The 24,133-nt window shown below is 44.3% G+C and overlaps 1 protein-coding gene and 1 non-coding gene across 3 annotated transcripts; one reads left to right on the top strand and one right to left on the bottom strand.

Moving 5' to 3' along the window:
• Nucleotides 1-6,945: 6,945 nt before the first annotated feature.
• On the bottom strand, nucleotides 6,946-24,015 carry SHISAL2A (shisa like 2A). 2 transcript variants are annotated; one of them, XM_077779790.1, is made up of 3 exons: nucleotides 23,598-24,015; nucleotides 16,945-17,084; nucleotides 6,946-7,241 (listed from the first exon to the last, which is right to left on the bottom strand). In XM_077779790.1, exons 1-3 carry the CDS (start codon nucleotides 23,777-23,779, stop codon nucleotides 6,973-6,975), a joined length of 591 nt encoding a protein of 196 aa, XP_077635916.1. In that variant the 5' UTR covers nucleotides 23,780-24,015; the 3' UTR covers nucleotides 6,946-6,972. The 2 variants fall into 2 exon arrangements, with proteins under 2 accessions (XP_077635916.1, XP_077635917.1); XM_077779791.1 differs by having other exon boundaries at nucleotides 6,946-7,226.
• Nucleotides 7,889-7,961, top strand: TRNAK-UUU (transfer RNA lysine (anticodon UUU)). Its single transcript has one exon. It is a non-coding gene; the product is annotated as a tRNA-Lys (tRNA).
• Nucleotides 24,016-24,133: the final 118 nt, after the last annotated feature.

The following is a 24,133-nucleotide window of genomic DNA, read 5'->3' as shown; positions in this document are numbered from 1 at the left end:
AGATGGAGAAGGGGGAGGGGTTCAGAACAGCAGGGAGCTGCGAGGGGCTTACGGTCTCCATGGAAACACACAGCAGCCTTGAGAGGAGGCGGGGCTTGGGAACCCTCGCTGGAGGTTTTGAAAATGAACGTTTCACAAAGGAAGCTCCCTCCTTTCTGAAAAAGGCCTCCTGCGAGATACGCATCTGGGCCCTAGAACTGCCCCCAGTGGGGGCTGCGCCATGATTCTTGCCCCCGTTGCAGTCTTAGGAGAACAAGGCCCAGGGAGAGGACGAGTGGAGCCAGCAAGTCACTGGCAGGGCCCTCGTTTGAACCCAGCTGTCCTGACCTCTAATCAGTGCCCATCTCTGTACCAGAATGTTGTTTCTCTGAACCTTGGTTTTGCCAGTTGTATAATGAGACAGTTGATAGGAATAGGTCTCAGAGGGCCCTTTGAGCTCTGACAGTGTTCAATGAAACTATTAACAAACATACCAGAGATGGTGAATACTAAAATGAGAATCATGTGATCTGATCCCACATGGGGCCACCATGTGGCCCATGCATTGTCTGATATGTCTCTGAATCCCCTACCCCAACATATGTAGGGTGAGCACTGGTATTTGTGGAACTGATGTAGAGATATGTTGGGGTTTAGAGCTGACGGCCAAGAAGGAATTCTTGAGATGATTTTGGTACAGAAAGATGGTTTTGTTAAAGCACAGGGACAGGACCTGTGGGCAGAAAGCATGGCACTGGGGTCATGAGGAATGGCTGATTATATACTTAGAAGTTGGGAGGGGGTTAGGAACATCACTAGCCTCAAAGGTATTTTGGAAACAAGTTTTCCAGGACCCTGAGGCGGCTAGCTATTGTCAGCAAAAGGTCATTTATTACCGTTTAGTAAAACCTCAGTCATGAGATCCTTCAGATGTATATGAGTGGGCCATATGCTCAGAGTATGTGTGTCAACATGCATCTTGTGGGGTAGAGATAAAGGAAGTTTCCAAAGGAATTTCTGTATATTTAAAATAGACTCATAGGATCCTGGGGGGGGAGGGGGGCAGCCTATGATTGCCTTTTTGCCCTTAGCAAATTGTCAAATGGAGGCAGCTGAGCCTCGAGAGGAAGGTCACTCTGCCCGTCTCAAGAATTGTCAATGGACTATAAATTGTAAGGAAATTTCTTTTCTTTTGCCTTTGTTTCCCACATCAGAACAAGTATTTATGCAGATAGACACATTCATTCTTTTGTTCCACAAGGTTTAAAGAGCACCTACTATGTGCAGGTATTGTGATAGCCCAGAGAAATGCTCACTCACCAAGGCCTGGAGTGTTCTGGAAGCCTTGTTGGAGGAGGGTTTCCCAGCCAAGCATGGCTTTTCCTCATCCTGTCTCCAGAAGGATGGTTTCATTCTCAAGTTTCCTACTCAGCAGTGGGTAGGCAGCTGGACTATGACCTTTTCTTGAAAAATTTTAGGAAGTTCTGTTGAAGAAGAGGGTGAGGCAGGTGGTCCCTGTCAGCTTCTCCTAGGAGGTCCCACTTTATTTTTTGTTTTCTTTCCCAGTTGGCTTATTGGAGAGGTGTGTTGAGGCCATGTCTCTTCCTCATCCCTCACCAGGTATGGCAAAAAGAACACTGAACCAAGAGTCAGAAACCTGGATTCAAATTCTGACTGTCTCCATTTCAGTGTGTGGCCTTTCTGCAGGTTGTTTTCCTTCCCTGGTCATCATTTGCTAAGATAGATGGGTAGATAGATAGATAGATAGATAGATAGATAGATAGATAGATAGATATCTTCGTAGTGGTGTAATGAGAATGAAATAGGAAAATGGCTATGAAAGCCTTCCAACCTCCTCACCGGAGTCCTATTTATCATTTACTATGAGCCAAACATTTTACAAACATTATCTATAAACTGAGCAACAATCCTGGAGTGTTGGTATTTGTTATCCAAATACCTTATTTGTTATCCTTATCTCATAAGGAAACTGAGACTCTTCTGGAGAAGTGAAAAATTTACCAAAGGCCACACATCTAGGAAGCCGCAGGATCAGAATCCAGACCCCAGTCTTTCTGATCAAAGTAGAACTTTAACAGTAAATTCCTTGAAATTTTCATTCCTCCACCAAATGGCAGGATTTTTTTTTTTTATTTCTAGGAGAGAGAGAGAGACAGTGTGAGCAGGGGAGGGTCAGAGAGAGAGGGAGACACAGACTCTGAAACAGGCTCCAGGCTCTGACTAAGCTACCCAGGACCGACTAAGCCACCCAGGAGCCCCCAAATGACATTTATTGAGCATATACTGTGAGTTAAATGGCAACTGGGGATAGATTAAGGAGTAAGACAGTATCATTCAGGGTATCAGAAGGAAATAGATGGCATTTTCAAACTGGGTAGTTTGAGAAGAGCCTCTCTCTCTCTCTCTCTCTCATATATATATATACATATAAATATATGTATTTTATATATTTTATCTCTCATATGTATTTTATATACATATATTTATATGTATATATATATGAGAGAGAGAGAGAGAGAGGGCATGAGAGGGGGAGAATGGCAGAGGGGGAGAGAGAGAATCTTGCAGAGAACTTTTTTAAAAAAAATTATTAAATGTTTATTTTTGAAGGAGAGAGAGAGGAAGAAAGAGAGAGAGAGACAGAGCATGAGCGAGGGAGGGGNAGAGAGAGAGAGAGAGAGAGAGGATCCCAAGCAGGCTCCATACTGCAAGCACAGAGCCCGATGTGGGAATCAAAACTCATGAAACCTGAGATCATGAACAGATCCAAAACCAAGAGTCAGATGCTTAACCGACTGAGCCACTGAATCGCCCCAGTAATATTCTCTTTAAATATAAAGTTGATATTATAGAACACTTTCTCTACCTCATTGAGAACCTTCAAGTATTGCCATGATCCATCAAGGTCAAACTCAACACCTTCTTTCTCCATAAAGGCTTCCAGACTATTTTTTTCTGTTGTGGACTCTCTGCAACTCTAATGACTCTTAACCCACAGCTCAGCATTTGCTTTTGAAGTCTCTGACTTCTCCCCTGGGGTTTTATGGGTCAAACCTACTCTTCATCCCTAGTGGTGAGTCCCCAAAGGCAGAGCTGCATCTTCTACCCTAAATAAAGGGCTTGTCAGAGTGCCGAGCCCACAGGATGTCCTCAGTCAACATTCCCTGAGTGGACCTTCCACACTGGGTGGCCTTGATCCTATGAGAAATGGAGAAGGCACGTAAAGAGCCATTCATACCCTTGTTAGTGCTCTGCACATGGGAGCCTCCCAGGTCTCCGGGACAGAGCAAAGCACCGTGCTCTTCTGGGCTCTGGTCTATGGCCTGGGCCTTGGTTGTACCAGGCTCCGGCCCCTAAGCTAAGTGGGCAAAGACCAGGAAGAACAGAGTCATATATGACAGTGGAATGGCCTCCTTCTCCTGATCAGAGTGCAGGGCCTGAGGTACTTCTTGTGGACACAGGAGCTATCACTGTCCTTCAGACTTCTGAGGTTTCAGGAATCAAAGGGGCCAGTGTTCAATAGGCCCTCAAGGCACAGCTCCCAGGTAACAAATTTTACTTCAGTGTCTTAAAGAACATGAAAGCAAACTATCACATAAGGTGCCAAGTTCCTTCCCATGCTAAACTCTTTGCCATCACTTCCCTTGCCCTCAGGATAAAGCCTAAGCCCTTTAATATGGTCAAGGCTTCAGGACTTGGCCCACATACCCCTCCAGCTTCATCTCTTACCATCCCACCTTGATTCTAGTGTCCAGCCAAATTGAACCATTTATTGTCCCTTGAAACACCGTATGCTCATTCCTAGTTCTGCGCCTTTGTGTATGTTCTTCCCTGTGCCTTGAATGCTGTTCCCCATCTTGCACCACAAACCCCCTTCCACCTGTCACTGGGTCCTTGAGGACTTAACAGGCATCACTTCCTGAAGCCCTTAGCTGTGTTGGGGATTTCCTGTAGATGCCATAGCTGTGAGCCCCTGAGGACAGGGACTGGGACTTCATTTAGCCCAGATCCTGGCAGAGAATTGCTGTCAGTCAATGTTGAAGGAATAAACAAATGAGAATGTTTGAGGAGAGGCTGAAAACTAACTGACAGGAGTATTATAAAGGCAAGTGCAAAGTTTTAGTAATTCCAAGTTCTAAGATTCAGCAGTTCCCTGATTCTTGGCTGAGCTTCAGACTTGGGCTCCCCTTCATTTAGAGACCACTCCCCAGCTAGTTACCTTCACCCTGTGCCTTCCGAGTGTTTGTTCTCAGGCAGGCACACACACAAGTTCTGAACATAACCAGGAAAGCAATTTACAAGAGATAATTGCCGGTCGATGTGTGCTTGGGAGCAGCGGTGAGCTCAGACTATTTCTGTCTATGCGTCAGCCCACCCAACTTCCTTCCTCCTCAACTGCCCTGGGGGAAGGGGCTCCCACCGCACAGGGTGGGCAGTTTGTTTCTGACCTCAGACTCAGACAAGCCAACCCCAGTGAGAGCCAGCTCTGAGGATTGATTGAATTCAAATGGGAGATCCTTAAACATGGGGGATGGGAAGAGCTTTATGGGGCCTGGGATGTACAGGTCAGCAAAAGCAACACACACAGTCTGTTTTCCACCTATCCCCACCTCACCCCTATAGGCTCCTGCCAGGATATTCTACTGGGCCTTCAGCGCCCTGCTCAGTGTGCGGTTGGCTCTTAATCTCTCCAGCTGATTCCTCTTTGTTTTTCTTTGCTGGTCATGCTCAAAAAGGGGGACCTAGACCAGCAGCAGCAGCAGCATCACATTGAACCAGTTAAAATTGTGTGGACTTACTCCAGACCTACAGATTCAGACACTCCAAGGTGGGAAAGAGGTGGGAGAGAGGCAGTACTAGCAGTCTGTGTTTTAACAAGCCCTCCATCTGATTCTGATGCAGTCTCAAGTTTGAGAACCACTGCTTAGGCCACTGATGACCACCTGAGTTTTTAGAATTTACAGACTATGTCCCCCTTTCAGACCATGAGCAGCCTAAAGGCACAGGCAGTATTGGATTCTCCCTTGTAACTTCCCAAAAGACCCAGCACAGAAAGTTCAGAGGAAAATTGAAATTTACTGCTGGGGATACTAAGGAGAGATGCAGGATCTGTCCTGTGGAAGGTCATACAAAACATCAGTGACTAAAACTCCCGTCTGTCACCCACCCCCACTTAACAAACACACAAAAAAGTACCCTAAGCTCTCTCTCCAACAGATGACTTGAAGTTCCTGAGATGTACTAGGCTCTCTCTGTTTTGGTACAGGTTGTACTCTGAACATTATGTCTTCTGACCTTGTCTCGCCTGGAAACTTTGACTCATCTTTGATGATTTGGCTCAGACATCACTAATTCCTCACTTGAACTGCTTAAGGGCCACCATTGGGCCCACTGCCTTTTGTTGGCTCTCCTTGCTCTCCAGGTGAGCCCCTTGAGGTCAGCAGCTGTGGCTGATTCCTTTTTGTTTCTGGCAACCTGCACAGGTCTTGGCACAGAATAGAGGGATGTACATACAATAAGTGGATAAAGGTGCTGGGTTCAGAGTGCTAAAAATAAAAGACACACACACACACACAAACACACAAAATAAAAGACACATGCACTCACACATGTGCACTCACATAGACATATACACAAGCAGACATGCATGCACACATAGGACAAAAAATGAAGACCAGAACCAAGGTCTTTTGACTTTCAGTCTAGGGCACTTCTGCAGGTGACTCACTCTGCCTTGCCACCCCACCATGTGCCCTTGGCTGGCTCAGGCCCCATGCGCAAATATCTAAGAGTGGCCATCTCCCTGTTGCCAAATCTAGCAGCAGTTCATGTCACTCTCAGAAATGTCAAGAGTTGCTTTCAGTGGCCACCAGATCTCCTCGATCCTTGCCTTTCACTCCCAAGGCAAAGCCTAAAATAAAGCCACTTGCAAAGTTAAGATAAAGAGAACAGCCAGGAGAAGAGTGAAGTCAGCCATCTGCCCTAAGATCCCTTAACAATAAAATTAATAATAATAATAACAATATAATGACAATAGCTAATACATAGTACTTTCCATTTGCCAACACTGTTCTAAGTACTTTGCATGGACTAAGTGATTTGATCCTCCCTCAAACTCTATAAGTCAGGTCCTACTATTATACCTGCTTGCATAGATAAGAGAACGGAGGCACAAATGTGACCTAGCAAGTAAGGGCAGGGACAGGATTTGAACCAGGCATTTGGTTCCAGAGTCCCTGCTCTTACTTATTATATTATATGGAAAAACACTTATCTGTAGTTTTAAAAAAGTCTTTGTAGCACTTCCATGTTTATGAAGATAGAACATAACCATCATCTCATTGAACACTCACCATAACCCAGCAAGGGAACTGAGGCTGAGGGAGAGTTAGGGACTTTATCAAGACCAGACAGGACAGGTGTCCACACTGTGCAGCCTATATTCAGTCTGTTAACCACACCTTCCCTCTCTTGTTTATTCACTCTTTCATCCAACTAAGAAATTAAGTGATAATCAATGTGGCTGGGCTGGGAGTACTCTATACTCCCTCTCATTCTGTTCCTTGGGGCAGAGCTGCAGGAGAGGTAGAAGTCACCTGCCTCTGGGTCCCAGCCTTTTTTCCGGGGCAGCCTAGGTACACCTGCTCTGTGACAGGAAGACCAAGTCAGACTTCTCTTGCTCCCTAAGTTAGGTGAGGGGTTCCTCTGAGCCTCCAGAGGTCCCAGGCTTCCTTCTGATTTCATGGAGTTGTTACTGACCATTTCCCTGGGACTCATGTCTAAATTGTCTTAGGCCCACAGTAGGCCAGGCACAGCAGTATAAGTGGATGCAAAACAGGGCCTGGGTGGGATTGCTGGGGAAAGCCCTCAATTATCCTCCCAGGCTCCAAGGTCCCTTTGATCACCCCCACCCCCACCTTTCATGGAAAAGAGGCTCCAGAAAAGGAAGATTTAGAGACATTTATTGGATATTTATGGGGCTGGTCCACATGGGTCTAGGTTTGGGACAGAGGCCTCCTCAGGGCTGCCTGGAATGTCACTGGCAGTCATTGTGGCCATGAAGCAGTGCTGGAGAAGGCATTTGGGGTCCGTAGCCTGCTCCTCATTGAAGTCCAGCTGTGGGTTCAGGAAAGGGTGATTCTGCCCATGGGTGCTCACTCCTTGCACTTCCATCAAACCGCCTGTTTTCCCACCATGGAAGTCAGGGGGTGCCTCCTCCTTGTGGTCTGGAAAACAGCAGGCTGAAGGCACGGGGTTTCCTCGTGCAGACCTTCCTCCCCCCAGTCACATACACCCTGGCTAATTTCCCTGAGTGCTTACCTTGGAGGACTATTCTCATAGTTTTGAATTCATCATTCGCTTAACAAATATTTATTAACAACATACTACATCATTCACTAGGAGCTATCAGTGTTTCTAATGAACCTAAAGTCTACTGGGAGAGACAGACAATACACAATTGTTAGGAAAAATGAAGACTTGACCATAAACCCATAAGGTTGGTACTATTAAAAACTCATTTTATAGATGAATATACAGGCTGACTACACAGCTAGAATGCAGACAAGTGCTGGAAAAATTTTAAATATACATTATTCTCTTCTTTAAGAACAGATTCCATGACTCTCTTCAGCTACTGCTTTATTCTCTCCTCTTCTTGTATATGAGCTTGAAAGGAGGCTCGCTTGGCCTTAGTATTCCCTGTTTCCCATTCATAACTTATTCTGCTGCAATTTACTTGGTTTCTGCCCCAACATGCCTCAAAATGTTTTGTTACTAAATCTCAAGGTCACTTACAATCCTTATCTCCCTTGACTTATCAGGAGCATTTGACACAATTGAGCATTCCTGCTTTTTTGAATAAAAAGTGCATCACGTGTTCAGGGGCACCTGGCTGGCTCAATTGGTAGGGCATGTGACTTTTGATCTCAGGGTTGTGGGTTTGAGCCCCATGTTGGGTATAGAGATTACTTACAAATAAACTTTAAGAAAACTGTATCAAGTGTTCAAGCCAGAAATGTGAGTCCTGCAGATTCCACCAATCACCATCTTCCATATTCACCCATTTCTCTACATCTTCAAGGCCACCAACCTCAGTCAGGCTTTCATCTTCTTCCTCCAAGACCAGTGGAACAGCCTTCAGTTAGACCCCCTCCAGTATATCCTCTAGTTTGTTGCCAGAGAGAACTTTTTAAAGTCAAGTGGGTGCATGTACTGTTTTTTCTCAAAAGCCTTCAATGTCTTCCCATTACCTGCATCCTTGGGGTGGCATCCAAGGCTCTTCATGTACTAATCCAATTCCTTCTCTTTAGCTTCATTACTCTCACCATTCCCTTAAGAATTCTACCTTTGGGACACCAAGGTTTTCATTGTTCCCTAAATAGTTCCATTCCTTCACATCTCTGATGTTTTGCTTATGCTATTTCTTCTGCTTAGAATGACATTTCATATCTTCTGTCTAGAAAATGCCTATGTTTTAAGACCCATCAGTGGGGGGTATCCAGGAAGAATGATGCCTTCAAAACTAAGGGAAGAGTGAATTTCAAGAAGGAAATTGTATTGGACATTGGAGTTGGCTACCTAACATACATTCCACCTCTTCCCACCTGTTAATAGCAATTATATTTGGGTGGTATTGGCCCTATCCCAGCTCCAGGAGTGGGGCCTGGTTGGTCTGAGCCAATCGGGTAATCCCATTCCTTTGCCACATGGATTGGCAATGGATGCATAGCATTGGTTTAGGGTTGGACACGTGACCTGAATGGTCCAATAAGAGTAGAGCTCACACCTTCCCCCTTGAAAGAAGGGATAGTTCTCTCCTTTTCCTGGCTAGAAGGAAACAAAAAGCTAGTGGTCCCAGGAACTGCTGGTAGCCAACTTACTACCATAAGAAAACTCAGCCTGAGGATTAAGCCAACACAAAATAGAGGGTAGAGCTGAGAAAATCTTAGGGATGGAGACACAAGCCTAAGAACATAGTGAACTTCTATTCAAATCATGCATAAAGCCCACCTGACTTTTGGACTTCTCACCTACAGAGCTAATAGATTTCCTTTGTTTTCTTTTGAACTTTCTATTTTTAAATAATTTAAGACTCATATGAAGTTACAAAAATAGTAGAGAGTTGCAGTTTACCCTTCATCTAGCTTTCCCCAATGGTAACATCTTAAATAACCACAGAATAACTTTAAAACTAGGAGACTGACATTGATACAATATGACTAATTAAACTACAAATCCTATTCAGTCTCTACCAGTTTTTATATATACCCTCTTTTTTTTTTTTTTTTTTGGTATATGGTATTTTCAAAGTTTATCACATATATAGTAATAAGATCACTGCCACAGTCAGGATAGAGAACTGTTTCATCACCACAGAAAAACTTCCTCATGCTATCTCTTTATAGTCAGACCTTCCTCCTAAGCCTAACTCCTGGTAACCACTAACCCATTCTCCATTACTATAATTTTGTCCTTCCAGAAGTGTTATATAAATAGAAACATATAGTATACCACCTTTTGAGATTGGCTTTTTTTATTTGACATAATACCCTTGAGATCCATTTAAGTTGTTGTATGTATCAATAGTGCATTCCTTTTTATGGCTGCATGTGTCCCACTGTATCGTTGTACCATCTGCTCATTGAAGGATAACTGGGTTGTTTCCAGTTTTCATCAATTACAAATAAAGCTGCTATGAGCATTGGTGTATAGGTTTTGTGCAGACAATCATTTTCATTTCTCTAGGATAAACACCTAGGAGTGTGATTGCTGACTTGTATGGTATAGTGGGCTGAACGGTGGCCCCCAAGGATATCAGGTCCTAATCTCTGGAAACCTGTGAATGTTACCTTATATGGTAAAGTTTTGCAGGTGTGATTAAATTAATGATTTTGAGACGAGATTATCCTGAATTATCCGGGTGGGTCCTAAATGCCAGTACAACTGCCTTTATAAGAGAAAGGCAGAGGGAGGTGGACACACACAGAGTGATGTGAAGATACATGTAGTGTGTGATTGGAGTGATATAGAAAAGGAATGCTGGCAGTCACCAGGAACTGGACAAGGCAGAGAATAGATTCTCACCTGGAACCTTTGATTTCAACCCAATGAAACTGATTTGGAACGTGAGATAATTAATATATTTCTGTTATGATGAGCCACGAAGTTTGTGGTCATTTGTTACAGGGGCTGTAGGAAACTAATTCGTACAATAAGCATATGTTTAACTTTATGAAAACACCAAGTTTATGGATGATGAGAGTGAGTGATTAATGATCTCCCTCTAACACCTTTTAGAGGGAGAATTGAACTCTTGTCTCTCATTTCCCCCGTTTTTGTATCTTATTAAATGTATCTAGGTTGGAATATCACCTCTAAACTCACTTCATTCATCTCATCTGCAAAATAGGCTTGATAATAACCACTTGACAGAGTAGTTGAGCAGGTTAAATGGGATAAGGTGTTTAAAGCATAGCACCCAGCACAACAGTAGGAACTCAGTCACCCTTCTGATCAAGCTAGTTCCTCCCAAAGTACCGGAGTAAGAAAGTTATGGTCTTTGTTGCATCCTGAATGTGGGGGATGGGGTTGGGGTGGGTGTGCTAGGATAGTATAGAATGCCTGGGCAGCAAAAAGAACCTATTTTCAGAAGCTCGGGTCCATTTCCACTCTGCTCTTACTAAGGTACTCACTCCCTACGCTGCCCTTGTCCCCACAGTCAGGTATCATGGCCCCAAAATATAGTGCAATGATCATAGTCTTTAGAGTCTGGGAGACTGGGCTTAATACCTCAGGAACACAAGCTCACTAGCTGTGTGGCCTTGGCTAATTCACTTCCCTTGACTAAGCCTTGGTTCCTTCTGCTGTAAAATGGGGCTAATGATCTCTCCACAGGTCCTACCAGAGAAGGAGACAGAAGTGAACAATCTTTCTTTGTAAGGGTAAAGCTCTGATGAATGTAAGACAGTGGGCCTATAAACTGTCTCAGATGCAGATGGGGTGCCTGGGTGGCTCAGTCAGTTAAGCATCTGACTTGGGCTCAGGTCATGATCTCACATTTTATGGGTTCAAGCCCTACATTGGGCTCTGTCCTAACAGCTCGAAGCCTGGAGCCTACTTTGGATTCTGTGTCTCCCTCTCTCTCTGCCCTTCCCCCATTCACACTCTATCTCTCTCTCAAAAACAAATAAACATTAAAAAAAATTTTTTTTAATTTTTTAAATGTTTTTTATTTATTTCTAGGAGAGAGAGAGAGACACCGTGAGCAGGGGAGGGTCAGAGAGAGAGGGAGTCACAGACCGAAACAGGCTCCAGGCTCTGAGCTGGCAGTCAGCACAGACCCCGACGCGGGGCTCGAACCCACGAACCACGAGATCATGACCTAAGCGAAAGTCAGACGCTTAACCGACTAAGCCACCCGGGCGCCCCTAAAAAAATTTTTTTTAACTGTCTCAGATGCAGGAGGGACGAGAAGCTCCTGGATACACGCTGTATGTTGGGAGGAAGGAGAGCATAGCACTTAATGAAGGGGAGGAACTAAGAGCTGAGTTTGGGAAAAGTGCAGAGAGAGCTGAAAGCTATCACTTAGTAAAAGGTCAGGAAATGCAATTTCCATCTTAAAAATAAGCAAGGAGTGCATGTCTGGCTCACTCTCTTAGAGCATGTGACTCTTGATCTCAGGGTTGTGAGTTTGAGCCCCATGTAGAGATAACTCAAAAATGAAATCTTAAAAAAGAAAAAAAGAAAGAAAAGAAAAAGAAGAAGCAAAAAGCAAGAACACAATTGTCTCAAACCCTAGGGACTGAATAGACCACCCGGTGGCTGAGCTGTGAAAAGTAGAAGGGTAGTTTTCATTCACACGGCCAAGGGATGAACTATATTTCCTTCGAGTCAGAAAGGTTTAGGGGGATAAAATAGGGAGAGGTGAGGGGAGTAGTTCACAAGCAGGAACACCTCACAGACCTGGCCTGGCAACACAGAAAGAGTAGGACTTAGGAGGTAGAAAGACACATGTATTTGAATTCCAGTTCCACAGTTTACAAGCTATAAACCTTTGGGTAAGTCATCTAACTTCTCTGAGACCTGGTGTTCACATCTGTAAAAGGGGTGACAATAATTAACCTAGTTGGGAAAATTAGATGAGAGAGTGCATGTAAAGTTTCAGTGTCTGGCACATGGTGAGGACTTTCCTTTCACAGCACAGGGATAAGGAGAGAAAGGAGGGTGGAGGTTGAGCTGGCTCTGTCACTCACTCACTAGGTGACTTAGGGCCTCAGTCTGTAAAATCTTCATCTGTAAAATTGATAGCAATAAGATTTGGGCTCTGCCCCATTATTGTGAAGAGCAATGAGATGGTGTATTTAGAGCTAGTTCATTCCTTTTAATATTGATATCATATTTCATTATTCCTCTACTGATGGACAGTTTGTTTCTAATAAAACAAGCTATCATAGATCTATCTTTACAAGCCTCTCCTAGTGCAACTATTTCTCTAAGGCAGGTAGTGGAATTATAGAGTATAGTGTATATATATGCATATTTTAGTTTCAATAGATACTGCCAAATTGCTCCACAAAGTGGTTGTACCAAGTTATTCTCTTTTTTTAAATAATTTTTTTAAAAAATTTATTTCTGAGAGAGAGAGAGAGAGAGACAGCGTGAGCAGGGGAGGGTCAGAGAGAGAGGGAGATACAGAATCTGAAGCAGGCCCCAGGCTCTGAGCTAGCTGTCAGCACAGAGCCCGACATGGGGCTCGAACCCACAAACCGTGGGATCATGACCTGAGCCAAAGTCAGACGCTTAACTGACTGAGCCACCCCGGTGCCCCAAGTTATACTCTTACCAGTAGCATATGACACTATCAATTCCTCATACCCAACTTCTCACTATTAATATGATCCATTTTTGGACTTTTGCCAGTGTAATTGATCTTTTAAGTTTATTTATTTTTTTAGTAATTTCTATCCCCAATGTGGGGCTTGAACTCACGACCCCGAGATCAAGAGTCACATGCTCTTCTGACTGAGACAGCCAGGCACCCCGCCAATGTAATTGTTTTAAAAAGTTACATCATTCTTAAGTTGCATTCTTCTGGTTATTCGTCAGGCTGAGCATCTTTTCATGTGTACTGAGCATTTGTATTTCTTTTTTTGTAGATTATGTTGTTCTCATTTGTTTAAAGATATGCCTATATATTCTGGATATCGACCTCATCTCTATTTTATATATAGTTGATTCTCATAATTCACAATTGTTAAACTTTTTTTCACATTTTTTTTTAAGTTTATTGATTTATTTTGAGAGAGACAGAGAGCGTGAGCAGAGGAGGGGCAGAGAGAGGGAGAGAGAAAATCCCAAGCACTGACAGTGCAGAGCCCAATGGGGGCTTGATCCCACAACCACGAGATCATGACCTGAGCCAAAATCAAGAGTTGGACACTCAACTGACTGAGCCACCCAGGCACCCTGTAGTAGTTATATTCTATAAAGTCATCACAAATGCTGAATTAATGAATACTGAATCATTGCTCCTGGGGGAATGCTAGGTTAGGTTCTTGTGAGCCTCTGGTCACAGCAGTTTTGTCATCTGACCAGTACATAAATTTGTTTTATGTGTGTTTCTGTTTGAAGACACATTGTTTAATATATATTGTTGATTCGTTAACATTGAACTCATGACCAACAGTATTATATCTCCTGCCCAAACAAGGTTTATCTAACACATGTGTTTTCTCCATAAGGCACATCACAGCAGCCTTCTTATGCTTAGGAACAGTAGACAATACTTCAGCACTATATTTGGGGACCATTTTAAACAGTGAAATTAACAAAAATCACAAAAATGCAAAACATATGGCACTAAATATATACTTGTTTACAGTATGAGAGCTGAAAACAAGACAGAGTATAGCCTTGTTTAACCTCAGCTGGGTGTGGGTCTGATGGGAGAACTCAAACTTTTTGCTGCTCTGCACATGTCCGCATCCACAAATCACCTCCAAAACACTGTAAATATTGATTTTGAGGTTACAGATAAATTTTAGCAAGTAGGATTATCTATATGTGTGTATTTATCTTTATGTTTATAATAACTTTGCAGTCATCATTTGTTTTGTAATGTTATTTATAATATCTTTTGTCTTTTTAAAAACAATTTTTTTAAGTTTATTTATTTATTTTGAGAGAGACAGAGAGACCATGAACAGGGGAGGGGCAGAGAGAGAGAGGAAAAGAGAGAGAATCCCAAGCAGGCTCCACACTGCCGGTGCAGAGGCTCGAACTCACAAAACTGTGAGATCATGACCTGAGCCAAAACTCAGTTGGACGCTTAACTGACTGAGCCACTCAGGTGCTCCACTTTTCTCTTACTTTTATTTCATGTCTACTTGGATTTGATGAAGGCAAATTTGCCAATTCTCTTATTTAAAAAAATTAAGTGTTTTAGTCAAATTCCTACATTTTAATCAATCTGTTTCTGGACTCTCTTTTTATTATAGGTTTTTTTTTTTAACATTGGCAGTATTTAGCAATTTTTAAAAAATGTTTTATTTATTTCTAGGCGAGAGAGAGAGAGACAGTGTGAACAGGGGAGGGTCAGAGAGAGAGGGAGTCACAGACTGAAAGAGGCTCCAGGCTCTGAGCTGGCAGTCAGCACAGAGCCCGACGCGGGGCTCAAACCCACGAACCACAAGATCATGACCTAAGCGAAAGTCGGACGCTTAACCGACTAAGCCACCCAGGCGCCCCAACATTGGCAGTATTTAATTTGGGGTTGCATAATTCTTTATTGTGGAGTGTTGTCTTCTGTATTGTAGGATATTTAATAGCATCCCTGAATCGCTGGCCTCTATCAAGAGATACCTTCCCCAGTTGCAACAACCAAAGATGTCTCCAGACATTGCCAAATGTCCCTGGGGGACGAATGTGCAAATTAGCACAGCATTGCTAATTCTGTCAGTTGCTGTGCCAATATCAAGCGGACAATTGATATCTTCTTAAAATGTCTGTTATCTGATGGGTTACGTCCCTCCTCTTCTTTCTTTTCCTTTTTTTAAAAAAAATTTTTAATGTTTATTTTTAAGAGAGAGAAAGAGAGAGAGAGAGCGTGTGAGCATGCGTGCGCACGCGTGTGAGTGGGAGAAGGGCAGAGAGAGAGGGAGACACAGAATCCAAAGCAGGCTCAAGGCTCCAAGCTGTCAGCACAGAGCCTAATGTGGAGCTTGAACTCATGAACCATGAGATCATGACCTGAGCCGAAACCAAGAGTTGGTTGCTCAACTGACTGAACCACTTAGGTGCCCTTCTTGTTTCTTTTCCAAAATTGTTTTGTTTAGTCTCTCCCTTTATTCTTCTAGATTAATTTTAGAACTAACTTGGCAAATTCCATAAAACATTTTGTTGAGATTTTTATTTATAGATTAATTTTGGAAGAACTGATATGTCTATGACATTGAGCCTTCCTTTCCACATACATGCCATATCTCATGAGGTAGTTTCTTTCATGCCTTTCATTAACTTCTATGCTTTTTCTCTGTAAAATTTAAAGCCTGGGATGTCTCTGGTCTCCCTGGGCTGTCTGGGTCTATGCTCAGGGCTTTCTTCCTATTCCCTTGTCACTGCCTCCCATGTTCCTGACTACGAGGAACCAGAAGAATCCTTCTACCCTCATCCCTTCTGCTTTTCATTGCTCAGCAAACAGCAGGATTATTCATTGTATCAAGACCAGAGAAGGGTTCTTATGCTGTTGTTTGTTACATAAGTTAAGTTGCAAAACTTATCTTTTACAACTGAAAAAGCCCTCTCTGTCTTTTCTGAAAGTTAGCTACTACCCACCTTTCTACGTCCCTGATAATTGCTGCCCTCGCTTCTTCTGCTTAGCTTAAATTCCTCCCCTGTCCTGCCTGGCCTTATTTCCTGTGGGGCCCCATGGTGAATGACCCAGTCACTGCATAACTCTTACTCAGAACTGCCCACACACTTTTACCCATTATTTACCCTAACCCAGAATGCCTTTTCTTCTTTTACCCAACCAACAACTTTGCTAACTCAGCACTCATTCAAATCTACTCCCGTTTGGGTGGGCAGAAGAAAGAGCATGATTCAAGGTAGAAAAACATGAGCTGAATTTCAGCCATACCTTTAAAAAAAATATATATATATATACACATATATATATACACATATATATATACACATATACACATATATATATACACATATATATATATATATTTTTTAAAGGTGGCTGNTACTTAGCCTTACCATTTATTACTTGTGACACTTTGAATTAAGTCATCTAATCTGCCTTAGCCTTGATTCTCTCATCTGTAAAATGGAGATAATAATATTCATTTTGAGTGTTTTTTGCCAAACTATACAGAAAGATCATTTGCCAGTAGGGACTTGTATCTTTCACAATACCTTGTAGAGATGGTAAAAATGTGTGCAATAAAGACTTATGAAAAAGCAACACTTTTTTGGGGTGGGGGACCTTTGAGGCTCTAGATGGCTTGTGCTAATGAAGGAAGGGGTAGTCCAAAAATTCAGATTATCAAAAAATAACTATTTAATTTCTGAACAAACTGAGTTTGGGGAGCAGCAAATTTTTCTTCTTAATTCTATTTTGTTTGGGATAATATTAAAATCAGTTTTCATTCCCTAAGGCTAAGATGAAAACATTGTCTTAGAAAATCCACAAGACAGATTAATCTTTGTGTGACAAATAGAATCTTGACTATATCAAATTATTTTGATAAACACTGAGCACATGTGAGCTTGGGATGAAAACGTTCAGACCGTGAACCTCCTAAAAATGTGCTGCTGCTTCAGGATATTCTAGTAACACTCATGAAGCAAATGTTTCATATGTCATTTCTAAATATCTCCTCTCTGTAAAGGTGCTTGCCTGTTCAATACAAGGAAATCATGAGGCCTGTTTCTTACCTGTAGGCTGTAAGCTTAAGCCTGGGTCCAACTTCGTGTGGGGCTTTGAGCTGATGAACAGGTAACAGAGCACACAGGCAGTGACAATGAAGGCCAGGAGAACCACAGCTGCTATGGACAGGCCCACCAGAGCTCCGATACTGGGGAGAGAACACAGGAGGGAGCTGAGTGTTGGGAAGGGACTTGGGAGGCAGCCTGTTAGATGAGAAGTGTTGTAGATATTGTAGGAATCAGCTTCAACCTTTATTCTGTCTCTACTTGTCTTAGACTTTCTGCACCTAAGCATGAGAGAGCATTAGCTATATGCCAAGTACTCACCATATATGTAACACGACATGCTTCAGTGCCCCCACGTAGTTGGGACTCAGTATGTTTTCCCTTTCTTTTTTATTTTAATGTTTATTTATTTTTGAGAGACAGAGCGACAGAGCTTGAGCACAGGAGGAGAAGAGAGAGACATACAGAAACTGAAGCAGGCTCCAGGCTCCAAGCTGTCAGCATGGAGCCCGACATGGGGCCTGAACTCAAGAACCATGAGATCATGACCTGAGTCGAAGTCGGCCATCTAACCGACTGAGCCACCCAGGCGCCCGATGTTCCCTCTCTTCTCTTCTCCTTCTCTCTCTACTTTCTTCAACTGCTTTCTCCCCAGGGAGCTGGAGATGGTCTTAAAGAGCCCTCCCCATGATACTGTTACTTAAAAATCAATACACATAGTAACCCTTAGTTAAAAATCAGCTGTCCTTCCAGGCTCAAGCTAATTTCTGACCCACCCTCCAGTAGGGTCATCGTACCAGTGTGGATTCCATGTCTAGAATACCTCCTCACTGCTGTTCCTTCACCCTCTAACCTCACCACCTCTGCCCCAAGTCAAGCCTTAGTTACCTGGTCTCCAGACAACTACCTCCTGGCTCATTTTGGAGCCACTTTCTTTACTGTTTCACATGATTCCTCCCCATCATCTCCCCACATTAGAATTTTACCTGTCCTGGAAAGACCATCTCAAATGTGTCCTCCTCAACAATGCTTTCTTTGGCCATCTTTTCCCCCACCCAACCATCCAGGCCAATCCATCCAGAACACTTTACTCAGGGCCTTTAGTACTTCAGGCAGCCCTGCACAGAGGGCTTTGGAACCAAACCTACTTGGGTTAGAAGCCAGGTATGTAACAACTCACTCTGAGATCTTGATGAATTATTATACTTTTTGAGCCTCAGCGTCTTTGTCTGAAAAGTGAAAATGATCAAAACACAGTACTTCACAGATGGTAGTAAGGATGAATAATATATATAATATTCTTGGCACATAGTGGGTGTTCAACATATTCCTCATGTGTTCCTTGAAGGCAGAGTCAGACCATATATAATCAGCGTTGTCCTCCCCTTGTAGAAGCCCTGGCACATAGTAGGAATTTAGTAAATATTACCAAGGATCTACTGTGCGTCAGTCACTGTGAGATGTTCTCCCAGAAGTAGGGGATAGATAGGTAGGGGCAGGCTTTGTTTGTGTGCCCTTCCTGTCTATGATTCATTCTCCAGCTTTTCTGCCCACCCTTCTCTCTGACCCCAGCCCCTGACTCCTACCCATGCCACTTCTGCCAGATTTTGCTTCCAGCAAGCTGATGACTTATTTCCCACCTAGCTGATGGCTAACTTCCACTAAACAGAAACACCTCAGAGCTTTGGGGAATCTATCTTCCCATGGCTAAATAAAGTATTATTACTTTTAAGTTTATTTATTTATTTGGGTAGGGGGGAGGGGCAGAGAGAGGGAGAGAGCGAGAATCCCAAGCAGGCTCTGCTCTGAGATGCAGGGCTTGAACCCACAAACCATGAGATCATGACCCGAGCTGAAACCAAGAGTTGGACACTTAACCAACTGAGCCACCCAGGCACCACTGGCTAAATTATTGAACACTCCTGCAGTGGAATAGTACAGAGCCATTAAAAACAGATTTTCAAATATTATTTAAGATTGAGAATAAATTCTGATGGGAAAATGTTAAGTGAAAAGAGTAGGACACACTACTAAATATATAGCATAATCCCAACTTAAATAAATATAAACATATACAAAATTATACCTCTTTAAGGTTGGATAAAAATATGTCAAATTGCTAACAGGCTCCCTCTGGGAGTAGTGCAGGCTGTGGATGTCCTGTCTGTGTCCCATTGGGTCTTATAATTGTAGAATATTCTGGCCAGAATTTCAAATGCCAGCATCTGCATCCTTTTGCCTGAGAGTTTTCTTGGGGCAGAACAGTCTTTGTCTGTATACAAAGCAGGTCAGAAGTGCAGGAAAATTTAATGCCTTCCTTCTCTCATCAGCATACAAGCAGTGACTGACAGAAATACGTATATAAATACCCAGTTTCCTGGTTCTCAGGTGGGATGACTCTGAGGTATAATTTCTTTTTTTTTAATTTTTTCTGGTTTTATTTATTTCTAGGAGAGAGAGAGAGAGACAGCGTGAGCAGGGGAGGGTCAGAGAGAGAGGGAGACACAGAATCTGAAGACAGGCGACAGGCTCTGAGCTCGCTGTCAGCACAGAGCCCGACGCGGGGCTCGAACCCATGAACTGTGAGATCATGACCTGAACCGAAGTCGGACGCTTAACCGACTGAGCCACCCAGGCGCCCCAGAGGTATAATTTCTGCAATGGCTGGCAGAGTTCAGTAGGTTTACGCTCCGGGGACCCTCCGTGGTGACACACCATCATTTGCTCCTACCCTTCCTGGCCTCTCTCCGCACCCTCTACCGATGTTTTCTAGGATGGCTTTCCATATAAAGTACTTGCCCTCAAATCTTCGTTTCTGAGTCTTTTCGGGGGATCTGAGCTTAGACGCCTGATTTCCCAGGATTTCTTTCCTTTTTTGCTTCTCTTGTCCCTTCCGCATTTTCCACATTGAGCATGCAGTACCTTTTATTTCTTATACGTACTTTAATTAAACATTATTTCCTTTTTGAAATATCATCACTGTTTATAAGGAAGACTTGTGCTCCAGTTGGGACCCCACACTTTACCTGGGGCATCTGCGGCTACCTCTAAAAGCAGGATCGTTTGAAGAATGGGCGAGAGAGCAGGGGGAATATATCCTAGATTAGCGATCAGTCGGGAAGCAGGCACTGTCTCTGATGATCTGTCTGGGGACAGAGGAACCGGCCCCAAGGACAGAGCCAGAAATGACAGGGGAGGCTCTAAGGCGGAAATGTGTGCTTGGTATAAGATGAACTTTAAATGATTAGCGTTGTCCCCAGGTGAATGTACTGCCTCAAGAGATAGAAGTTCTCTACGATTGCATCGATTTGTAAAGAACACCTGGATGAGTACACTTTTCAGTGAAGTTGGAGTTTCCTGCCCTGAAGAGCTGCTAGCCTTGTAGGGTTTCACAGATCTATAACTCTGAGAGATCACACTGTGACCTCTAGGAAAGAATGGGAAGGGTAGTCTAACATTTGGTAGGGCCTTTGAGTCAGGCAGTTCTAAGTTCACATCTGGGTTCTGTCACATATAAACTGAAAAGCCCTTCATCTCTTGATCTTCATTTTCTTTATTTGCAGAGCTTCCTTTCTCACCGGGTGTCCATAAAGATTAAATGAGGTGGTGTATATACAGTGCCTGACAACCAATTCTGTCCTGCTGCAAGGCTGCTGCCTTTTGGCTCACATTCTGGTAAAAAACAGAGCTACTAATAGAGGGTGTTTGGAAAGTGGACCAGACATGTGATAGCACCAGCTGCTTCTCCACAGGGAGTCTTCACTTCCTGAGACACACTTTTAAAGACAGCAATTCTCCTTGAGCACTATTCAAGGAAACAGTTGTTTACCTGGAGATTTTTATGTTTTTAAGGGCCAACTTTCATGAAAAAGGCCAAATGGAGTCTAGAGCCAAACAAGGCTCTCCACTCTGCAATGGTGGGACTCTGAAGAGCACACCAGAGGGTCGTTTCAGGGGTTAGAGTACACTGACTACCTGGATGTCCTGGGGAGACCCTCAGTTCCTCCCCTCCACTTTGCAACTGTCTGTGATGTTTATGAACCACATTATGTCCAAGCCTAGGAAGAGTCAGCCCTGCACACTAAACCTTTCAACTGCTCTTGAGGTCACAGAATGTGAGCACATTGACATGCTTAGAGGTCACTCCGTCCAACTCTCTACCTCATTGTCTGAGCCACTAAAGCAGTCCACATATCACAAGCATTCAAGGCAACAGGAAGGACAACAGGGGTGTACAGGGAAGGAGTTATTAGAAGAGGGATGGGGTCTGGCTAGGTGCTGATGGGCTGTGTGTCTCCAAGAGCTAACACAGTGCCCAGAAGATAGTAGAGGGTCAATGAGTATCTTTTCAAATGATCTGAGTAGAGCGGGTTATGAGAAAGCCAGATTTAAACAGCTGTTCCACAGGCCTGGACTTGGGGCCAGACAGGCCTGAGCTCTGCCACTTGTTCTCACTAGGGCATTCCTGGATAGTAACTTAGCTCCTTGCAAATTTTCTCATCTGTAAAATGGAGAGAAGATGTGCCAGAGCTGTGAATGTGTGAATTCATCTGACTCTTAGTTGATCTTAGGTACTGTTCTTTAGACCTCAGTCTACCAATACATTGCTAGAAGATCTTGGACAATTCACTTCCATTCTCCAAGCTTCACTTTCCCTACCTATGAACTGGGGAAAGAAACTTCCTTTTACTGGGCATCTGCAATATATATTAGTCATTTTCACATGCATTATTTCACTGAATCCTCACAACAATTCCATGAGATATGTATTCCTATTGCTATTTTGAAGATGAAAAAAGAGACTTGGAGGGGTGCCTGGCTGGTTCAGTCAGAGCAGTATGTGACTTGGGGCCATTAGTTTAAGCCCCATGTTGGATGTAGAGATTACTAAAAAAATAAATAAATAAACTTTAAAAAGAATCACTCAGAGATAAATTGCCCTAATTCACATAGCTACTACGTGACTGAGCCAAGGTTTGGACGGAGTTCTAACCACCCCCAAAGTTCTACACTGTCTCTGTACCTCGAAGGGAGGTCAGCACTGCCATATTTCAGCACCCAGCTTAGTGCTAAGTACACAGCGAGTCTTCAGCAAACCCTCCATTGTTACACTCTAGGTGCATGTCTTGTATCTCTGAATGGACTATGAGCTCCTTGGGGGCAGGGAATAATTGATTTCTGTGTCCCTATTGCCTAGCATTGCACCTGGCACAAAGCAAAGGCTATAATGAATGAATGAATGAATGAATGAATGAATATATGGGGGAATAGAGAATAAATTAATATAATTCCTCAGGTTACAGATAGCAGCCAAATGTGCAGGATCAGAAAACCTGGCCATCTGAAAATGATTTCAGAATTATAGATTGAGCAGTCTAGAAAGAGTGGTATCTGTAATTGTCAGTGGCATATGCCAAGGTGATTTCACCTCTTTATCTCATTTGGTCCTAGTCAGAAATTGGGGCAATCATTTATTATGCTCTTCATTTGATAGATGCAAAGACAGAGGCTCAGAGTGGCTTCTGCAGCAGACTGTCCTTTCCCACATCAAGGGTATGCAGCCTCCGGTCACATACCTCCAGGAACAGAAAAGTCACTGTCTACTGAGATGGCCTCCTCCATTTTTGTTGATGCTTGTTTTCCAGAGCAGGCTCAGGATCATGTACTATTTTCTGGATGAGGCCTTTAGAGACAGAGACAGACTGGGGCCCATTGTCCTCTTAGCACCACATTTCGGTTCCAGGAATGTCAGAGGCTGCCCTATGCACCCCCATCCCTAAACAGGTAGAGAAACTAAGGTCCTATGAGTGGGGATCCACCCAAATTACACTTCTGTTAATATAGCGTTAGCTGGCTTCTGCTGTAGCATTGTGCTGTTGATGAACTTGGAGGCAGCTCTAATCCCTTGGTCTCCTGCCTTAGCTCGGGAGTGGAGTACATCCCCAGTACCCACCCCAGAGCTTGGCACAGCTAAGTGCTCAGTAAGGGGTAGCTGAAAGAATGACTAAATATGAGGGGGGAGAAAGAGTTGAGCCTGGGCTAAGCTGGGATTGACTCAGGGTATGGCATTAGGTGAGGAGTAGGACTTGGGGCTGATATCTGGGTGTAGGGCAGACTATGTTTGGAGTCAGGGTTGGGGAGAAGAGCTGAGGTGGGTTGCCTGGAGGATTGGGTGGGGGAGGTTAGGGTTGGTGATCAGTACTGCAGAGTGGGTAAAGTCAGGGATGATGTTGGCTGATGTTAAGATGGGGACCCTGGTTTGCATTTGGATGGGGGGGCGGAGTTTGGGTTTCCTGTGAATGCAGGAGAAGAAGTATGGTGTCAGGGAGATGTATATAATCTGGGGCTGGTTTGAGGGCAGTAGAGTATGATGTTGGGATGGAGTTGATGACGTTGGAAGTAGGGATGGAGTTGGGGTGAGGTTCAAGCTTAGATCTGAATGGGGAAAGAGGTTACCGAGGGAGTTGAGTTGGTGACAGGATGAGGGCAAAGGTCAGGGTTGGGCCTGAGGGACTAAATGGCGGGTATGGTCCATGCTGATGTTGGGGCCGGCACCTGGGTGAGGACTGGGGGTTTAGCCCGCGCTGGGCCGAGGGTGCGCGAAGGGGCTAGGACTGGAGTGGGGCTCTAGCGGGGGTAAGGGCCACGGTCGGTACCTGAGCCACCACATGTAGCTGTGCTCGTAGGGAAAGAAGCTGTGCGGGTCGTCGCAGCAGTACTTGTGGTCGCGGAAGCCGCAGCAGAAGACGGCGGCCGCCTCGCCCCCCGGCCGCGGGCAGCTGAAGCCACGCACCACCTCCTGCTCGGCGCTCACGTAGCTCGTGCAGGCACCGCTCATCGCGCCCCGCGCCGGGCCCGCTGCCACCTCGGGCCACCAGACTGCCGGGCGAGGGACCGACGGAGACAGAACCGAGCCTGAGAAAGGCAGAGACTGAGGGGGAAAGAAGCGGAGAGAAGCAGCGAGATAGAGAGAGGCGCGGCGAGAGGCGCAGCGAAGCCGCGGTTAGAGACTTAGACTCCCCCAGGACCTAGAGAGGCGACAGGTACGCGGACGGGCGCAGCGGGAGGAGGTGTGAGGAGGAAGAAGAGGGAGGAAGAGGAGGGAGGAGCGGTGGGAGTGGAGAGGGCTGGAAGTGGGGCGGGAGCGGGAGCCCGAGCGCGAGCGCAGGGTGGGGGCTGGAGGGAGGGGATG

The sequence above is a fragment of the Crocuta crocuta genome, unplaced genomic scaffold, assembly GCF_008692635.1.
Source record: "Crocuta crocuta isolate KB4526 unplaced genomic scaffold, BGI_CrCroc_1.0 scaffold168, whole genome shotgun sequence".
In the NCBI taxonomy this organism is placed as follows: domain Eukaryota; kingdom Metazoa; phylum Chordata; class Mammalia; order Carnivora; family Hyaenidae; genus Crocuta; species Crocuta crocuta.
This window is presented reverse-complemented; position numbering and strand designations above follow the sequence as displayed.

What these genes read in the sequence shown, in the direction of transcription:
- SHISAL2A (XM_077779790.1), bottom strand. Translation starts at nt 23,779, where the DNA reads ATGAGCGGTGCCTGCACGAGCTACGTGAGCGCCGAGCAGGAGGTGGTG. An exon ending in AGCTACATGTGGTGGCTCAG is followed by an intron (nt 17,085 to 23,597) that starts GTACCGACCGTG and finishes TTCTCTCCCCAG; the next exon opens with TATCGGAGCTCTGGTGGGCC. An exon ending in CTTAAGCTTACAGCCTACAG is followed by an intron (nt 7,242 to 16,944) that starts GTAAGAAACAGG and finishes CCGTGCCTTCAG; the next exon opens with CCTGCTGTTTTCCAGACCAC.